The sequence below is a fragment of the Carassius carassius genome, chromosome 11 (assembly GCF_963082965.1).
Source record: "Carassius carassius chromosome 11, fCarCar2.1, whole genome shotgun sequence".
NCBI lineage: Eukaryota > Metazoa > Chordata > Actinopteri > Cypriniformes > Cyprinidae > Carassius > Carassius carassius.
Window position 1 is genome coordinate 32,422,908 of NC_081765.1, and position 21,458 is coordinate 32,444,365.

At 32.0% G+C, this 21,458-nt stretch overlaps 1 protein-coding gene across 2 annotated transcripts; it reads right to left on the minus strand.

The window, feature by feature from the left end:
• Positions 1-1,425: 1,425 nt before the first annotated feature.
• LOC132153211 (TRAF family member-associated NF-kappa-B activator-like) lies at positions 1,426-20,542 on the minus strand. 2 transcript variants are annotated; one of them, XM_059562555.1, is made up of 8 exons: positions 20,275-20,542; positions 18,098-18,312; positions 17,917-18,028; positions 16,585-16,691; positions 14,944-15,011; positions 14,190-14,308; positions 7,302-7,672; positions 1,426-2,271 (listed from the first exon to the last, which is right to left on the minus strand). In XM_059562555.1, exons 2-8 carry the CDS (start codon positions 18,194-18,196, stop codon positions 2,107-2,109), a joined length of 1,041 nt encoding a protein of 346 aa, XP_059418538.1. In that variant the 5' UTR covers positions 18,197-18,312; positions 20,275-20,542; the 3' UTR covers positions 1,426-2,106. The 2 variants fall into 2 exon arrangements, with proteins under 2 accessions (XP_059418538.1, XP_059418539.1); XM_059562556.1 differs by lacking the exon at positions 20,275-20,542 and adding an exon at positions 20,148-20,232.
• Positions 20,543-21,458: the final 916 nt, after the last annotated feature.

A 21,458-nucleotide genomic window follows, 5' to 3' on the forward strand; every position in this document is an offset into this window, starting at 1 on the left:
TCTCAGACAAAAACTCAAATGTTAACCACAGATATTATTTTACTCATAAACCAAAAACCCATAGGAAACTCTAGAGGGAAGCTAGGTCTTGAAAATGCTGATTCTCTTTCAGGTTTTAGAACCACAGACTAGCTAGTCATTTTCGCAAAATAAACCACGCTTTGTGTTGCTGAATCAGCCAATCAGTGTTTATTTCATGATAATGACCAGCTAGTTTTACTTTATCCCTTAAATCAATATTTTTATGGAATCTTTTCTTCTGCGAAACATTGCAAAAGTCCCTATGTGTAGCACCAGCCTGCCAGTGTGAAAAACAACAACAAAACTAGTTCCTCTTCTTCACACTAGCTCATCTATGCAGTGTGTGTGTGTGTGTGTGTGTGTTAGCAGGATGTAATGCAGGGCGTGCGAGGTCTTCACTGCACACGTGTGCGAATACACACATTTCTGCTCAATGCATCATCACTGGAATTAGTGAAAATGATTACGTTTGTTTACGAGTCTGCTAATTATCCACACACACACACACACACACACACACACACACACACACACACACACACACACACACACAGTCCAATGCAGTATCAAGTACATGGTTTAAGATCCTCCGATAAAAGCACCAGCTAGAGATATATGCTCAAACTGAAGGATAAAATGCGCTGAAGTTTATAAAATAAATGTAAAAAATATTGTGCACAAAAAATGCAAAAGCTAACGATTATTATTATAACAACAATAACCTAAAAATAATCAAATACATTAGATTTTCTGCTGAGAAAAACAAGTTAACAACTACAAATGTTTAATAATAATAATCATTAAATTAATAATGATAATTATATATAATAATAACAAAATGAGAAAAATATTATCATTATGAATTAAAAAAATAATTATTGTTATAAAATGTTATAAAATGATCAAATTTTCGGCTAATGAGAAATTCCATTTTATAATATATATATATATATATATATATATCTATATATCATCAGTTCTTTTTGCTCCTGTTAATTCATCTTACTTCATCAACTGTATGGCCTTATAACCAGTTTATATTTACAAGCAGGCAACAAAATGATGCTTTATAAATCATAAGATAATTGTGCATGTAATCACAAATTGAGCTTATATTAGATACTTAGTGTAGAAATAAAGTTTTAATTAACCTGAAATACCTGTGCAGAAAAGCTTTCATAAACCAGATGGTGTTTATCGTAAAAAATAATTATCCTAGATTATTCTCATTCTGAACAGATTCCCTCATACAGGTGGTACACATTAAAGTGATCAAATTAAAGCAATTAGGAGTTATTACTTATGGAACATTTCTCCAGCAACCGCTAAATTTACTATCCACGTTACTGAAACTGTGATGTTTGACATTTGTCCTGAGGACACATTTACATAGCGACTCTCATCTTAATATATGTCAGTGTGGTTTTATTCACTTTAAACAGAAATATTACAAAAATATGATATTGGAACTGAGTTTGGAGGAAAGGATGCAGGAAAAATATGATTGTAATGGAAGACAGTATGTTTAAAACCATTGCTACAGAAAACAAGCATTTGTGTAACTGGATTTATAACTTTAAAAAAAATCACAGTTACCATTATTATGTGGTTCCCGTGACTTTTTCACTTATGTCTGAAAATTGCAATATAAATGTGATATATACATAAGCAGGCATTCTGCCTGAGATTTGTAAAACTGTAACGTAAATCTAGAAATTTATATTTTGTGTTTAATTTGATATATGCATTGCATAAACAGCGTTTATCATCCGCTATCTTTTATGTTGCCATATCAAATGAAATGACTTTCAAAAGGAAGCACGTTTTTATTCTACAGTGAAACTGCCAGTCAACGCCTCCAACTAAAATTGCAGCTAAAAATATTAATTAAGACATAACCATCCTAAAATGAACCGTTTATAGTTCTCCTAATTAAATAAAGGTCAGCGGAGGGTTCGGCTCTCTTCATGGTGTCACTGATGGACGTGAGTAAATGTGTTCAGACACAACAAAGCCATGAATAAAGGCCGCTTCAGTCCGGCGGCCGGCCTCTTGCCTGTGTGTGTGTGTGTGTGTGTGTGTGTGTCAATCGCCAGCTTTGTTCTTGAAGTGTGAATTGAGGTGGCTATACATGTGATTCGGGGGAACCTCATCCTTGCAAAAGGCACACTTCTCTCGGCTGTTGATCTGCTGGGCATCTGTCCCCGGCGGCTGGGCGGACAGGTCCGGGAGCTCTGGAGTCCAAACCAGCTGGACACAGACAAAGGACATTAGACAGCAATGAGGGCAACCATACAGACAACTATCCATTTGTTAAGCTGGCATCAGATGATGATGGGGAAATAAAAGGCCAGATTAAACTTTTCAGCATGCATCCGTAACTCGACTAGAGATACACAGTCAAACCGCAGGATAAAATACACTGAAGATGATAAAATAAAAAAAATAAACTAATTGTGCAAATGAAATGCAAAATAGAATAGCTCCGTGTGGCAGTTGTATATTAATAATAATATACTATAGAATATTATATAGATATATATATATTTTTTTTCATCTTCAGCATATATATATATATATATATATAGCTAATATACCTAATATATATAAAATACCTAAAAATTATAAAAGATATGTAAAAAAATAGAATACAATTTATTATTATTATTAAACCACTATATATATATATATATATATATATATATATATATATATATATATATATATATATATGTATATACACACACACACACACACACACACACATATAAATATTATATATATATATATATATATATATATATATATATACATATATATATATATATATATATATATATATAAAAGCCAAAATTGAAAATGAAACACAAAAGCTAATACCTTTAATAATCATAATTATTATAGCTATTAATATTATTATAATAAATTAAATTTGGAATTTTCATATTTTTTACTTTTAAAATTTTTCATTTTGTATTTTATTATATTTTATTTATAGACATGTATTTAAATATGACAGTCAATACGTCGACAATAATAATAAAACATCAAACATTCTGTACCCATATGATAAACAAAGCAACTTAATTCATAATCAGTCTGTTATCACTTCTGATCTGCCCTTTTTCAAACAGCACCATTTTTTTTTTAACCCCATGATGGGGAAAAATGCTCTTTGCGTTTTTTTTTAAGATGACACCAGATTTACACTTCATAATTTAGCCATTATATTTGAAATGTCTGTTTTGCCAACAACACTATACATTTTTTCCCTTGTTCTTAAAACAGATGAGCTCAGGTATCTGCGATGCTTTTAAGCTCAAAGACCGCAAAAAAGAACAGTCCGGAAACAAGTGTAACAGTACGACAACACAGAAGACGAGGTAATATGTGCTTCACAGCTCTCTGTGGTCTTAGCACTTCCTAATTGACATCCTAAATGGAATAGCACCGAATTCCTGTGCAAATGTGAGCCTTACACAATAGGTGTGAGTTTCACGGTTCTCCATACGGACAGGTAAAGAGAAAATACGTCTGCCTTATATGCGTTTAATTAGATTTCCTCTGCAATTTCACGAGCTGCAAATATATACAGTTGCAAATGAGTAAGTTTACACACCCCTCCAGGATCTGCAAGATGTTTAGCATTTAAAAGTAAAGCTACATAACAGATATTTACATATATTCCTCAGGACAAATAGCTAAAAACATACAGCCACAAATACTGAAAGCAATAGCAATATGATATTAAGAACCAGGGGTGTGGAAACTTTCGAACAGGGTCTTTTATGCAAATTCAGATCATATTTTGTCCTGTTTAATAAATGCAAAATAAATGGGGACCAAACAGCTCCACCAGGGCAATACTACTACTGTTAATAATACTAATACTATTTTTATTATTATTATAATATAATAATAATTATTATTATTTTAAATATTTTAAAAATTAAATTATTAATAATATATTAATTAAATATTAATTTCAAATATATTTTAAATAAAAATAAATATATTATATTAAATATTAAATATATTCACAAGGATTATATAAACTTGTACATAATAGAACTGTGTATAATATGTCAAGTCAATTTTTATTATGCTTTTTGCTAAATACATATTTTATATTTGTATTTTAAATATATTATTAATAATAATAATAATAATAATAATAATAACAACCATAATGATAATAATAATTTAATACAAGATATTATTATTATTAATAAAAATAATTACAATACTAATTCATATTTAATGTCAAATTTTTATATCAAGTTTAAATGTAATAATAATAATAATAAATAACACTAAATTATGATCCCTATTTAAAAAAGAACATGTAAACTGTGTATAATAATGCTGTAAATTTTTGTGTAGTATAATGGTATTTTTAAAAATATTTCTTATAGACATTCAGCTAGTGCAAATGTCTCTCCATATACACAATACAACCTCGTGAGCCGTCTTGCCATCTTCTAACCTACTACACAATAAGCATTAAAAAATAGCACACACAAATACTACTCCTAAAGCAGATTTAGGAAGACTGAAGTATTTTTAACAACGATTTTAGGTTGTGAATGAAAAGCATTTAATGCATTAACACCAATGCTCATTACAATACATCATGGGATTGTTGTCTTTACAAAGAATATGTACACTGCTGGAATATTATAGTATATTTTGCTTTTGGTGCATTAAAATGCCGCCTATGTAGGGAGCTCTTTAGATTTTGAGCCATAACTTCCTGCATTTAGATTAAGTGTAGCAATTACTCTTATTGGAATATTAATGCATCAAAAATATAATGTAGGTGTCAAAATAATAAGTGTTTAAAATCTGAATTAGCAAAGACATTATTCTTCATATTAATATAAATTGCGAAACCTATAGAGACGCCTGTCTAGCATTCACACATGACTTTTAAAATAGACGAGCAGAATAATAGATGACATTTGCCTTCTATGCAGAGTTTGATAATGATTTAAGGAACAAAAACTGAAAACAACGGAATGCAACACACTGGAATTTCTCCTAAAAACCAGAGACCAATTGTTTTCAGAGTTGCACCTCACCACATCACAGTGTTTTCTCATTTTAAAAAGAACATTATTAACCACTTTTTTATTATTTTATTCAAACCGGTTTCTGTTGGTAAAGGAGGCAGCTAAAAGCCAGAGCTGAAACTATGATTTCTGCTCAGAAAGAACCGAAATTAAAACCATTTTGTATCCAATCCCTTCTAAAATGTCTTATTTTGTGTCAGATTTGCATGCATCCTTTGCAGACAATCCCAAAATGCACTGCGATGAGTTCAGAAAAAGTTATTTTAGTATAACTGAATTAATAGTATAGTTTGATAATATTTAGAATTTGATTAAATTTTAATATTTGTTTTTATCTTAATTTTAGTTTTAGTAATGGTATTGTTTGTGTCATTATTTTATATATATATATATATATATATATATATATATATATATATATATATCTGTGGTTTTTATTATTTATAATTTTTTAGCTCTTTAGTTTATTTAGTTTTAGTTATTTTAGTACTTCAAGTTAAACTAAACAAAATTAGAAATGTTGCCTTAGCAACTAACAGAAAAAAAAAATATATATATATATATATTATTTTTTTATTTTTAGTTTATTTTTGTTACAAGTCACCAAAATGTTTTTGTATGTTTTTAGTTTTAGTTAACAATAATAACCCTGTTTAGTTTTTTAACGCCATACCAGAAGCAAAATTTAAGATGGATTTTTCAAAAAAAAAAAATTATTAATTACATTTTAATTAAATTGATTGAAAACATTTTCAAAGGATTTCAAGTCAAGAGATATGTTAATTAAAACAAAACGTTTTGGCATTGACTGAAAATGCATTTTAATTAACAATGTAAAATTTAACCAAGATTTCAGAGTGCTGTGTATTTCTATGCTAATAAACCAAATTCATAGATTAGAATGCTGACCTCAAACTGTACTGTAAGCAATCATTTCCTGTGCACTTCACATAAAGAACGTTAAGACTATATCTTTTATGAGTGACATTAGCCAAATCCAATGTAAAGTTTCCAAATTTAAACTGGCTGGGTCTGAAAAATCTTAAAAATGACTTATTTTACAGATGTTTTCTTAAGCAGATGTGTTGCATGTCGCTAAAATAACTTAAATAATTGTTCATACAATTTTAGCAACACCATATAATGTTGCAGTTCTTAAAGGAATATTTCTTATAAAAATTGTATTTACTCATCCCTCTGGCAATCCAAGATGTAGATGAGTTTGTTTCTGATTTGGATCAGATTTGGACAAATGTAGCATCGCATCACTTGTTCAGCAATGGTTGCTCTGCAGTGAATGGGTGCCGTCAGAATGAGTCCAAACAGCTGATAAAAACATCACAATAATCCACACCACTTCAGTCCATCAAATAACGTCTTAAGGAGCAAAAAGCTGCGTGTTTATAAGAAACAGATCCATCAAGACATTTTAACTTCAAACCGGCTGAGTGAATAAGTTGTCTCGTCTGAATCAGGAGAGAAATCTGCACAGATCAAGCACCGTTTACAAGCCAAAACAGCCGAAGCAAATATGTTGGTGGTGGATTTGGTGTGATCTTGATGTGAGAGGACTCTTAAACATCTTAAAGTCCGTGGAAACCATTATCAGATATGTGTTCTGAGTTTGTCCAACCACAGAAACCGGCCGAATTTGAATGATATAAAAAAATAAAAAAAATCTTGCCAAGTATATAAAATAAGGTCTCAAAATCTCGAAAAAATAAGTGCGTTATGGAGACATGATTTCAGCACTGCTTAAAAAATCCTGAACACAAAAACAGTGAAAAACAGCCTAAATCCACAACTACATAGTTCACAGTCTTTGCAAAGTGTTTTCAGCAATACATTTCTAACAATACTAATGTGTTTAGAAACAATTGGCTTTGCACAGACTTTAATGGATTTGTTTTTTACAAACACGCAGCTTTTGGCTTCACAAGACATTAACTGATGGACTGGATCACTTGTAGATTATTGTGATGTTTTTATCAGCTGTTTGGACTCTCATTCTGACGGCACCCATTCACTGCTGTGGATCCATTGGTGAGCAAGTGATACGATGCAACATTTCTGCAAATCTGATGAAGAAACAAACTCATCTACATCTTGGATGACCTGAGGGTGAGGACATTTTCAGCATTGCACTATTCCTTTAATAAAGTTAGCAAGCAACTTTCAATGCATCCTGGCTGTGAGACTTCATCTTACCTGTTGGGGTCCTCGTACATCTTCGTGCGACTCAGAAGACTCAGATGTGTGAGAGGGTGCAGAGAATGAGGGATAAGACTCCTCTCTCATCGTGTGCATGTGTTCTCCCAGGTCCGGACTGTGCAGCTGCAGGTCCACACGTTTATCCGGCGTACTGTTGAGGAAGTCGTACTCATCGTCTGTGCTCGGGGGAAACTTCACACTCAGGCCTCTTAGGGAATCAAAAAACGGTCCATCTGGACCGGCACCACGTGACGCGAGGGATGAGGAGGTCGAAGTATTGTCGACCTCTGACCTCAGTGGTGAGGAGAAAGGAGCCTCGGCCTGTTCTGCCATGTCTTCGGTGCACTGGATGGGCATGGAAAACTGCTCTGGAAACAGATAGGAAACCAACAAAACGTTTATGCATTTATCCAACACCAGCACTTGTATCATGAAAAATATACTTTTTTTTTTTTTTAAATATACAACACTGCTGTTTACCACATTTACACATCGCAGTGCATATTGTGATTAAAGGTCCTGCTAAATGCACACTGTAAAATATTATTTTAAATAAAACTATAAAACAAATAAAACGTTAAAAACATGTTGCCACTTCAGTCTACATGCTTCAGAATTTTACGCTTAATTCAAAGCATTACTTGATAATTATTTATAATTATTTATGAAAAATACTAGCAGTTTCTTATTGAAATAGTTTTTACTTGAATGCAAGTGCATATTAAAATAAATAACTAATCACTGCAGTTTTTTCCAGGAAAGTGGCATCAAATCTTTGAAAGAGTCTTTGAAATAATCAGTACGTGTGGTATCATGTATTTGGGTCAATGACGTGGCGTGTCAATTCTGGTGTCCAAAGCATATTCATAATATTAAAAATGTATACATTTTTAAATGCATTTCATTAAATGACTCAACTTTCCCCTCTTTAATTACTCGTGTGAGAATTCATTATAAATAATTAATCTTTAAGGAAACTGTCCCGTCTTAAAATCTGAATACAAAAATACAATAAAAAGGTAAAAAATAAAAATATTTTAAATCTACTTGGGCATAATTGTATTGATGTTTTAAATGATACCTGCAAATATGGTTATAATACTAAGCTTAATTACATTTTAATGACAGAAAGACTTTTGTCCCTAAATTGTGATTTCTGTAATGTCATTCCTGGATAACAGACACCAATGACCATTTTAGACCATAATGCATTGTGGTATATTATTAACATTATTTACATAATTGTATGTTTTTTGCCGTATTTTTGCTGTCATTCATCTTGGATTTCATATGATTCACATTCAATTATCATTGAATTGAACTTTTGTAATGTTAATGGTCAAATAATCAATAATGTAATACATTTTATTAATGTATCCACATTTGGTAATACTTCATAATAACTACACGTTATTAATCATTAGTTAAGCATCATTAAACAGTTAATTCATTTATAAAGCATTACTAAACATTAATAAGAATTTTATAAATGCAGCTATAAATGCCTAATGCTTGATTTATAAGCCTATCTATAAATATGAAAATACAATTATTAAACCCATTATAGATATGCTTTTAAATCAAGAATAAAACATTTATAGCTGTATTTATAAACTGCTTATTAATGTCTATTAATGCTTTATAAATGATGAAATAACTGTTTACTAATGTTTAACTAATGATTAATAGTGTGCTGTTATTATAAAGTGTTAGCCATTTTACTTTTGTATAGCTTCTGGTGTTTTAAGGTCAATTCTGTTCTTCCAGATGCTTCTGTCTAATAAAGAGAGGCAGAGATGGTTCAGAGCCAGGATAAACACAGATGCAGAAGCTAGGGCTGAGTATCTTGCAAAAAAGAGAGCAAGGTATTATGGTAATGATTCAGTGGAATAATAAACGTAAAAACTTGAAATATTAATCAAAATAGGTTCACACTCATTTGCAATAAGCCTAAATGTTTTAGCTGTGTAATGTGTTATTACTGGGGCTGCACGATATTGGGAAAAAATTACATTGCAATATTTTATTTTTCTGCGATATATATTGCAACATGAAATCTAATCTAATTTTTTCTTACAAACAAAAATGCAGGTGAGCACACTTACATTCTCATTTTAAATGATTTAAACAGAGTATTATTTAATTAGAGTAAATTATTTGTTTGTAACTTTAGGATATGGTTTGAATTGTTAACATATTAACTAACATGAACTTACCACGAGCAATACTTTTGTTACCATATTTATTAATCTTTGTTTATCTTAGTTTATAAAAACACATCTGTTCATTGTTTGGTAATGTTACTTCACAGTGCATAAGCTATGTTACAAATACTGTACAGCTTTTGATTTCAACAATGAAAGCTATAGCCTAAATGTTGAAATTAACAATGTTGTAGAAGTGCAGTTTAGTAATAGTAAATGTTAAATAATGTAGTTAAATAGTTTAATAAATAGAACATTATTGTAAAGTGTTACAGATTTTTTTATACACCAATTCAGACGTCTTGTGAGTTCAGTGTTGGACAGGTCAGTTGTTTAAACCATTCATTAAATTGAATCGGTTCAAAGGGTTCATTAGTTCGCGAATCAGACATGTACGGCACGCGTTGTGTAATTATCTTGGCAGTTTAGGTTTATTTTAGTTTATATCGCACAAGATTTGACAACACAGAAAACATTTCATCACTGGATAGTTTTTTTTTCTTCTCTCTCGTCAATTGATTTTGATTAATATGCGCGAGGGAGAGAGAGCAAGACAGCACTCGTGTTGTTTAAAGACGGTGAAGGTGAGCGTGCGCGCGCGTGCAGGGCTCTCGCTCTCTCTCTCTCTCTCTCTCTCTGCCCTGTTAAACTGACAAGACGTAAAAACACATGCAAATGATAAACTTTCACTCTATGATGGTTAAGCTGTGCAATTAATCCGCGAATCACATTCGTCAAGGGCCGGGGAGCAGCTGGCCCGTACAGTTAATGAATAACGGATCAACTACGACAGCCTACATCGCACATCCTGCGATGTGACTATTGTGGATTCGTACATCGCGATATCGATGCTTAAACGACACATCGTGCAGCCCTAGTTATTACACATTATACACTATACCCCTGGCCCTTGTTTATGAAGCATTATAATTTTACAGATTTAGTGTTATATTTTGAAAATATGATTGGAAAGAAATTGGTGTGATTACAACCTGCATCTAATACTCATTATTATTATTATTATTATTATTATTATTATTATTATGTGTAGCTACTACAAATCAAAAAATATTGCAGAATGTCATTCCGTCTAACAATGACACGGGCAATTCCTTTAACCCATATTTGTGTGTTAGATTACACAATTCAGTTTTGTTGTTGATAAAATAAGTCTTATTTACTTTATTGGAAAACATTTTTAAACATTTTCCAGTTTTTTTTTTTATTTGGTTCTGAATTTTGAGTAATCAGCAGCCAAAAATGAGTCTGTGTCTATATGAAATCCCAAATTGATTATATTAATTGTGATTAAAATTTAGCACTAATTGTTTGTTGAGCTCCAAATATGGAGATCAGTACATTTGTATATGCCATCAATGGTAGAAATGTAATTCATTTAAAAATTCATTACGTTACCCAGGAATGACATTTTCATTGGGAAAAAGATCTGATTCACCAAGAAAATGGTTCATTACATTCTTGAAATGTGTAAATATCATTGCATTGCATACACAACACTCTAATAAGTATAGAAAGTTCTAAAATTAAAATTCTTTGCCAGTTTTAATTTTTTTTTAACATTTTAAATCCTTATCCGTCATTCACCCATTTGCTGCATCAAAAACATGTTTCTGGTGCAATAAAATTAAGAATGCCTACTTTTAGCTCACTCAAACAATAAACACTTGTTGTCCATCACAAGCTGTAATGGTAAGATAATGTGCATAGAAGTGTTTGCTAAATGAGCAAAATAATGCAAATGCATCTATTAATCAGAATGAAATGGGCCTCATACAAATGGTGGAGAAAAATTGCTAATTTTCCTTGCATTCAGAACCCGAAGAAAAACCGGTTGTGGTTTGGTATTAAGACATCAAGCATTTTCTCTTGTCAGTCTCCCTCTTGCTCAATGCCCATGTATATATATCGATGCTGTGCTTTCTTTGCATTTGCATACTAATGTGCTCATATACACATATATACATATGAGCACATTAGTATGCAAATGCAAAGAAAGCACAGCAGTGATATGCGCACCATGCAACACTGACTATTAATAAGGAACTCTTGTCAATTTTAGTACTAAACAATGCAGTGAGAATTGCCCTACCATAACAACTGTGTCAGCCTCTGCCAGTGCAAGACAACGCTAGCCAATTAAAATCAACTTCAGAGCTCGAAATCCACCTCTGAAGCGTGCTGATCAAAGTCTGTGATCACACTGAGAAGGCACGTGGAGCTAGTAATGTAACATTATGAAATCATAATCATCAGAGCCTGACTCAGAATCAATTACCGTCATTCATAATTCAACATCCTGGTAAACCTTTGAGACTTTTTTATTTATATTTATCACTATTACTTCAGAATTTAGATTTTCTCTCTACAGTGAAACAAAAGGATGTTTGGTGTAATGTCTGAGCTGCTCTTTTCGACATTACAAAAGTAAATGGTGATATATAATTTAAAACCCCAAAGTTACAAAAAAAAGTAATTAATTGATAAATTAGTTAATTGTCCTTCTCTGCTGCAGCATAGTTTTGACATCACTGACTGCAAACAGCATTAATTATTATTTGAGAACTACAAAAGAGTAAAAAATCATATGGTTTTAGAAGACAGAAAATAAAGCAAACAATTCATACTGACTTCTCTTACTCTGCTTGAATTTATTTATCACCTTCCACTATCATTGTATGAAAAAAGATGCTTAGACAATCAGCAGAACATCTCCTTTTGCATAAAAGTATATACTTTTTAAACTTAAAGCGTTTTATTGCATGACAGGGTTTTATTAAATGTGAACTGAACAAAACAATGAACTGCGGTCAGATGAGATGTTGTCAAAAAAAAAGATTTTTCCTGTCCTGTCATCCGGTATACTGTGCTCATAACACATGCTCACATTGCATGAATACATGCAGTGGCGCGCTGTATATCATGTCATATTAAAGCGCAAAAGAAACTATGAGCATGCAGTGTTGTAATTATGTCGTCAGTTATTCATGAAGTTACAAAAAAGGCAATAAAAAGCTGCCTTAAAACCGTGCATGCATAAGTATTTTTTATATATGAGTTACATTTAAGAGCATGTTTCTGAAATGCAATGGTTTTCAAAACTGTCCAGCACTAGGTGCGTTTTCATTACCCTGCAAAATTGCGCAAATTGTGCAAACTGAAATTACGAATTGAAAATACGCCTAATGTAAAAGCGTCAATTTTGCAAAAAAAAAAAAACACCAATATATCGCAAAATATGTTTATACGCTCGCATGAGGTGGTTTTTCAGGCAATGCGAAAAAAATGAATAAATTGCAAAACTGCAATGGAAATGTTTTTTTCTCAGAATAAATATAGCCAAAATCCGTTGCAATGATTTATCGCAAGATGCAAAATGTTAAGTTTTTGTTGCATAACACTGTTTAATGGAAACTAATTTCAAAGCATATTTAACAACTTTAATGTTGGGTGACATTAATCACAATTAATAAAAATAATAATGTGCGATTAATTAGTTAATTGTTTTTAATCAACTGAGAGCACAATTACATTTTACAAATAAAAAAGTAAGTAAACCTCCGCTCTTAAACAGTGGAATATGGAAATTACTTTAACTGTACCTTTTGATAACAAATGTGAAAAATGTAATGTTCTCCCTCAGTATTTTTGACTTGTCCGGTACAAATGTTTAAAGATTTGAGAAGCAAAATGACTAAATTAAGTCTTTCTTAGACATTGATCAAAATTAAGTTATTTAATGATTTTATGAAAAAAAAAATGCATGCTTATAGGTTCAGAAAAAATTACTTAATTCAAAGGCAATACTAGTTTTCATGCAAAATGGACGGATATTTGTTCTTATTTTATGGCTTAAAATCACATAATTTTGTGACTTCATATCTTCATTTTGCATCTCAATTAAATGTATCTCGATTTAAGGCGTGTTTATATATTTGTACTGGAAAACAAGACAAAAATACTGAGGAAGATATTCAGTTTTTGCATTGAATGCAACATTTATTGCCTTGACTTTATGCATTTAAGGCTCTCTACTCTCATTTAAGATCTTTTTAAAAATTTTAAAAGACTTGATGGTTTTCCAGAAGCCCTAACCCGGAGTATGAGCAATAGTATCAGCTCTTATTAATGCTTTCCAGAGCAAACAGCCCTAATAACGTTCAATACGTACGCAAAAACACTGTCTTTTCCACATGCTTTCCAAAAATACACCTATCTCACTGGCGTATTGTTTTCCAAGTGATTTCACAGAGGACATATAATTGTGCAACAGTGTGCTGCTTCAAAACAACATTTATCAAAGTGATAATTGAACACGCTCATCTGCTCAGTCTATTTTAATGCTGCGTGGAGGTCAGAGGTCATTAGAGCAAAAAGCCATGCCGTACACCATGGCTTTCATCAAGTATTTCTGCTTTTAATTTGTGGGAAAGAACAAACAATGAAATGTATAATTACTAGTATGCTGCATTACACTACTAGCTATATAATTACTTATTTGTTTTGACATTTCTAAAGTAATTGTAACTCCACAGTTTCTGTTCTACCTAATTTAATTAGAATGGAAAGAAATGTGCTTGGGTGAGGAGGTACAACAGCTATAATTTAATAAAGGGTATTAGGACGAACTTTCTAAATAGTTTCAAAAAACAAATGACTTTACCATTGGCGGTCTCATTTCCTTTGGAGATTCGCTTCAGGTGATCTTTCTGCTTTCTGGTTAGAGTCTGAATCCTCTGGAAAGTCCCCTGGATTTCCTGCCAAGTGTCCAGTACATTCTCACTAATCGAAAAAGAAGTCAAATGTTGTCAAAATAATACTGATTGAAAAACAAGACATCTACTATAGATCTATATATGGATAGATAACTATAGATCTATCTAGCTATCTATATGCACAACACATGCAAGTCATTTGATTAAGCATTAAGTGCTAAACAAACAAAATATTTTCACCCACCACAAATTTTACCACCATATTTTAAATATCTAGGCCATCCTTTTCACTTTCAGTAACATTTTCCCCTATAAGCACTAAACAAAATAAGCCATCAACTAGACCATAACCACTTCTGAATGTCATATAACATGACATTTACCAACATTTAGACACGTTCACCTCCGCTTTTTCCAAACAGATCCCACATCAGTGGAAATGCATGAGTATTTAATGAGCACGAGGCATTAGGGGTGTTTTTTCTGGATCAGTTTGGCTCTTGCCTTTAATGTTTTTGAGATATTACACAAGATATATTCTGCAAGGAGAATACTGACCTGCTAATTCCAGTAAACAAACTCTACAGAGCTGTTAATCAGTTGTTTTAGCTCAAGATTAAACCTTTTGTCTGGGAGCCCATGGGACTGAAGTGTAAAATCCTTCATTAAAAATGGATTTTTAAAGCGATATGATTCATGTACCTCTTCATTTCGCAGGCGGGAGATAGCGTATGGGGAAGCATCCGAGAATACTCTGTGGGATCGTTTATCTGCACAAGAACAAAAAGATACACAGAATGACAAAAACGTTTTTTAAACATTAATTCTAAAATATATTTCTACAGTACGTCAGCTTATAGATTCAGACATATTTTCACTAGGATAGGATAAAAAAAAATCACTTTTTTCTCTTTAATATATATATATATATATATACACACACATATATATATATATATATATATATATATATATATATATATATATATATATATATATATAACCTCAAAGGCTATATTCATGGCAAACTCAAGAATAATAAGATCTGAACTTGTCTTAATAATAATACTTCAATAAATTGTATACGATATCTAACAATATTCTTTTTACAAATAATAATCTAACAAATGACATTGCCCTCCAAAATTTGCATTACCATAATGTATTTTACTATTATTATTTTATTTTTATTTTTAATGAATTTATTCTTATGAAAAAAAATTATATATATATATATATATATATATATATATATATATATATATATATATATATAATTATATATATAATATATACACACATAATTTTTAAGTAAAGTAAAATATTAATGAAAAAATATCATATTAAAATACTTAAATAATATATAATATATTATAAATAATCTATATTTTAAAAAGCATAGATTAAACCAATTCTACCAGGATATATAGATATTTTACAATTTATACGATTTATTTGACAACAATAATGAACATGAGAATTTTTGCATTACAGTCAAAGAGGACTGGGTGGAAATGTGCTGAACTATTGTGAAAATAATGTCTCAACCTAAAGCGTTTTGTATGAGTCACCCAGCAGAAACTACTTCTAAAAAGTCCTTTAATAAGCTCCACAGTTCATCAGAAAACTTCCCAGTCCCTTAATAGTGACGCATTTGAATACATTTGCTATAGAAGAACATGCTTTGTTACATTTACAGGTCAAGCCCACTGTAGATCTTGAACGGTGGCCATTATCTACCCACGATTGAGCTCAGGAAAAGGAGAACTAGTCATTTCAAGCTGTTATATGTCTATATCTTTCAGTAAGAGTGATCTAGAAGAAAGTGACACCTCCTCTCAGAGGAGAAAACTCAATTCTCACTATTAGAGAGGAAAGAGTTGTGCTCTAGTGCCCCCTGTGGGTTCAAACCTGTATAGTTTAAAACAATTGAGAAGAATTATCACACTGGATTCAATTAGAGAAACATTCTCACTATGGACAGAGAGCGATGAAAAATGATATCAAACTGTGAAGAAAGAGAACTATATCTTTTTCACACATTTCTCACAACTTAACCCTCGAGTGAACTGTGGATAACTAGCAAAGCACGGCAAACTCAGATATTCGGTTCGTCTGTGCTTACAGGCGGTTAACGATGATGACACAATATAAAGGCTGCGAGGTCTGGGGTCACGGTCCTTTCAGAACAAATACATCACAACCAAATGTGCATTTGCACAATAGCTGGAAAAAACAACTTGGTGCATGCATTTGGACAAAGTGTTGCAAGTCACAGAGAGGAAATGCAAAACTGGCCAGAGTCACAACCCTTTATAAGAACAAAAAAAAAAAAACACCCACCAGGAAATGGTTAGTCCTGTGGGAACTGGACGGGTTGTCGGCGCAATGATCGCTTGGTGACAAGGTTTCTGCTTCCTGTTTTCTGTACGCAGGCTCACAGACCTCCACTGAAAAAAAAAAAAAAAAAAAAAAGCACGACCACGTTATCACAGTCAAACTCATCAACAAAAACAAGATCAGTCATCACATCACAGCGTGCATGTGATCGGTTACAACTGATGTTTCGCATGCTACTCTCACACTAAGCACGCAACATACAATCTAATTTAATGATTTAACATGTTTAAGAAATGCATTTATTGGAATGATAAAAAAAAATGCAACTCATATTGAGCATGGCATGTAATGCACAATCACATTTTATTGTACCATAATAAAATGTGACTAAAGAGTGTGACAAATGAAAATAATGCTAATAAATGTATTATATTTTTATAATAATATGTAAATGTATATTATATATATATATGCCTTATTTACATAATATTTTATATACTGTTTTATATACTATATTTTATATACTTTCCTTTTTAATACTTTTTTGCATTTGTCTTTGCACAATGTATACATCAGATCAGTCAATGATATAGATCAGTCAAAGCTTTTGACACACTCAAATTAATCTCTTTATGAAAGTTTATATTTCAACCATTTGATCTAAAGGCGTCTGCTTAAACACTTGAATTTTGTGTTTAAGCACAATTTAATTTATTTTATTTTATTTTGTGCTTGTAAATATCAAACAAAACTTTTTTTTAAAAACACCTCATGAAGTTGACTGTCCAGAGAATCTAGACAATGCGTCGATTTCGAAGAAGTTTGAACAACAGATACTTTCCCAGATTTAATGACTTTACAATTATATGGCAATGTGGAAATAATAATAAACATAATAAACAAATTAGGTGTGTGCACCGCCTCATTTTGATGCTTCTGAGTTAATTACAGACAGTTTAATCTTAGTATTTATACTGTGAATTTTTTTTATTTATCATTTTATACCATATCAGCATCAGAGGCTATATTTAATATAATAGACTTAATAACAATACTTCAATGTAATTATTTAATTATTAAACAATAATATTTAAAATATATATAAAAAGTAAATGTAAAAAAAGTTTCATAATAATAAAAAAATAATAATAATAACAACTTTTTAAAAAAATGTTCATTAATGTCCTAATACATTTCCCAAAGCAAAATTTTTTACAGTCAAGAAAGACTTGCAAAAATCAATAAAGGCAATTCCTCTCCTTTCAATAAATATGCATGGGGAAGTCTTGTGTGCAGCTTAGTCTTGGAGATGTAAAGAGAAAAGGCATTTCAAACCTGACGCATGCTTCTGAAGGGAGCTGAGCTCAGCTTTAAGATGTGTGATGGTCTTCGCCTGCTCCTCTATCTTCCTCTCCAGCTGCTGAGTGTGCCGTTGATACAGCTCGGACTGCAAAAGCAACAGTTTAGTGTCTGCTCACTCTCACACAAGACAGATTGAGTCACATACAACGCTCACCTTATCCTGGAGTTCCTTTCTGGCCGACTCTTTCTCGATAGAAACTTTGCGGTATGCGTCGAAGGCTTTGTTGAGCTGCTCACTGATGGTCCTGTCCATTCCGGGGCCTTCAGTAACATTCCGAACAGGGCGGTCCCGGGGCCCGAGTCCCAGGCACACAGGAACGCTTACACACCCCTTCTTTAACTCAGAGGAGCGAGATTAGCACGGGAGAGCTGTCAGTGACGCCTACAAACACACACACGCTTCATCAACACACACATGAGACCCTGGACCACAAAACCAGACATAAGGAAATTGATATATCTTTATCAAAGCTGAATAATTGAGCTTTCCATTGTTAGTACAGGATAATATTCGGCCGAGATACAACTATTTGAAAATCTGGAATCGGAGGGTGCAAAAAAATCTAAATATTGAGAAAATCACCTTTAAAGTTGTCCAAATTAATTCTTAGCAATGCATATTACTAATCAAAAATTAATTCAGTTTTGATATATTTACGGTAGGAAATTTATAAAATATCTTCAAGGAACATGATCTTTACTTAATATCCTAATGATTTTTGGCATAAAAGAAAAATCTATCATTTTGACCCATACAATGTATTTTTGGCTATTGCTATATACATGTATATGTATCTATCTATCTATCTATCTATCTATCTATATATATATATATATATATATATATATGCATGGTTTTGTCTCTATCTAACTATCTATCTATCTATATATCTATCTATATATATATATATTAAATTTAAATTTAAATTAATGCATTTAGCAGACGCTTTTATCCATATATATATATATATATATATGCATGCTGTTGTGGTCCAGGCTCACATATTTTCAAATGCAGTCGTGCTTATAGTGACACTAAAAGCATAAAATCCCACTTTAACATCTCATATTATGCCCACATCACATGAATGTGATAAACTTGATAGCGTGACAAAACTCAATGAGAGTGTCAATGCAAAGTCCTTTATTTTTCCTGCATTACATTAGCGCTTCAATGTAAATAATATTATTTATTACAAATATTAAATTAGAAAACATAATATAACTCCTTTTGACACATGGGGTAATAAGTAGTGCATGGCTTATTTAAAAAAAAATATTGGTTTGTCTTTCTATCTTATTTTTCCATTTCATACTGCAAGCTCAAAGGTTTGGTGAAGAATAAACTTTGTTTTCTTTTTGTAACATTTAAGTAACATGCATGCAGTTAGTCATAATAACAATGTTTCAGATTCAGTACAGTATAGTGTTGCCTAACATGCAGAGACTGAAAGAAATGTCACACATGACGTGGCGAAACCGCTTACATAAGCATTAAGCATCGCTCAAAAAAAGCCTAAATAAATTTGCTTAACATAAAACTTTTAATGCAAGTAATCTCTGGCTCTGTTAGCCTCTGCCGGGGCTAGTTGTCACTCATTGATTCTAGTCAATATTTTGCAAACTAAGTTCGTTTCTTAAGTCAGTTTATATATAAATACAACCCTTAAAATCTTGTTTACAAAAACATATTCCATCATTATTGCCCAGGACAAAACATAAAGCTGTTTGACACACAAACTGTCACCCGGGGTAAGTTGTCACAAAGGGAACTTGACATTAAAGAACCCATTGTAAGCTTTTCTTACACACACAATTATTCTTTAAAAAGCGGAAATGTAAAATAAAACAAAAAACCCCACTGTTCTGTCAGATTAATATTGTATGAAATCCCAACATCAATCAAAACACACGTGACATTGACGTACAATAATCGCAGTTTAACTTCATTTCTCTTTTCTATTGTGCTCACTAGTTAGCTAAAAGATGAAAACATGATGATGATGACGCAAAACAAGCATCTGTGAAACTAAAGTTTTGACGCAAAGCTCAGCTAAAACATAGACCTTGTGACAACTAGCCCCGGCCTAGATACTACAACAAACTGTGTGTTCAAACTTCAAAACAAACTCTACGCTTTAACCAGTTAGTAAAACAAGTCAGAAATAGAACGATAACAACAAACAACATCACTTCCCACTGACAGACAACATGAAGCGTTTCAGACCATCTCAAATCTAAAGCGCCCGTCAAACATCCTCGTATCTGAACACTGTGAAGTGGATGGAGCAAGTTAAGTGCACTCAGTAGTGTGCAGCGCTGGCGTCTTACCTTCACTCAGAGACAGAGCAAACAGCAGCTGTATGAGCTCAGTCTGGACATCGCGACGCTGCTACTCGTATATGTGCGCGTTTAACGGGAGGAAATGAACTATTTCGTACAAATGAACATTTTGTATGTTTTACAAAGAGCTGGAACTTCCCTCGGGGAATCCCCCGCGCGCCTTCCACTTCCGCCTGCAGTCGCTCCAGCCAATCAGCGACGAGTGTGTGTGTGTGTGTGTGTGTGTGTGTGTGTGTGTGTGCTTCTGTGTGTGTGTGTGTGTGTGTGTGTCTGTGTGTGTGTGTGTGTGTGTGTGTGTGTGTGTCTGTGCCTCTCTGTGTGTGTGTGTGTGTGTGTGTGTGTGTGTGTGTGTGCCTCTCTCTCTCTCTCTCTGTGTGTGTGTGTGTGTGTGTGTGTGTGTGTGTGTGTGTGCGCCTGTTATATATATATCAGTGTGCTCGTGTATCCAGTCTGAGCTGTTGAAACACACAATAATATGTGCGTATGCATGCTATTTTACTTTAATTTGACGCATTTTGCACTGGTTTGACATTACAAATTACAATTGTGGTCATTAAATTAATATATCTATTTATCTATCTATCTATCTATCTATCTATCTATCTATCTATCTATCTATCTATCTATCTATCTATCTATCTATCTATCTATCTATCTATCTATGTATCTCTTTCTTTAAAAGTGTACTTAAGTACACAAGCATTGATGTAGAAATTTGATGCTATTTTGTGTCCCTCGTCAGTTTTACTGTATCATATGTCTTCAACAACGAATAATTAAACAGTGAATGTATTCTATTAAAATATAACTTATTTTTTGTAATAATAAGATAGCATTTTGTTTTCTATAAACATCTCTCTCTCTCTCTCTCTCTCTCTCTCTCTCTCTCTCTCTCTCTCTCTCGCTGTATATATATATATATATATAGGCTATATAAACTTTTTTATTTATTATTTTATTTCAAATAATTTCCAAGGCAACTTTTCTCACAATGAAAACAAAAATACAAATATTGAAAATAATCTAAAAAACAAAACAAAAAAAACTTTAACTAAAAATAAAATGAAAGCAGTAAATAATATTAGTATGCAATAAATTGTAAATACAAAATTAAAAACTAAAATAGCATCTAAATGATGCCAGAATAAGTATACTATATTTTACTTAAAATC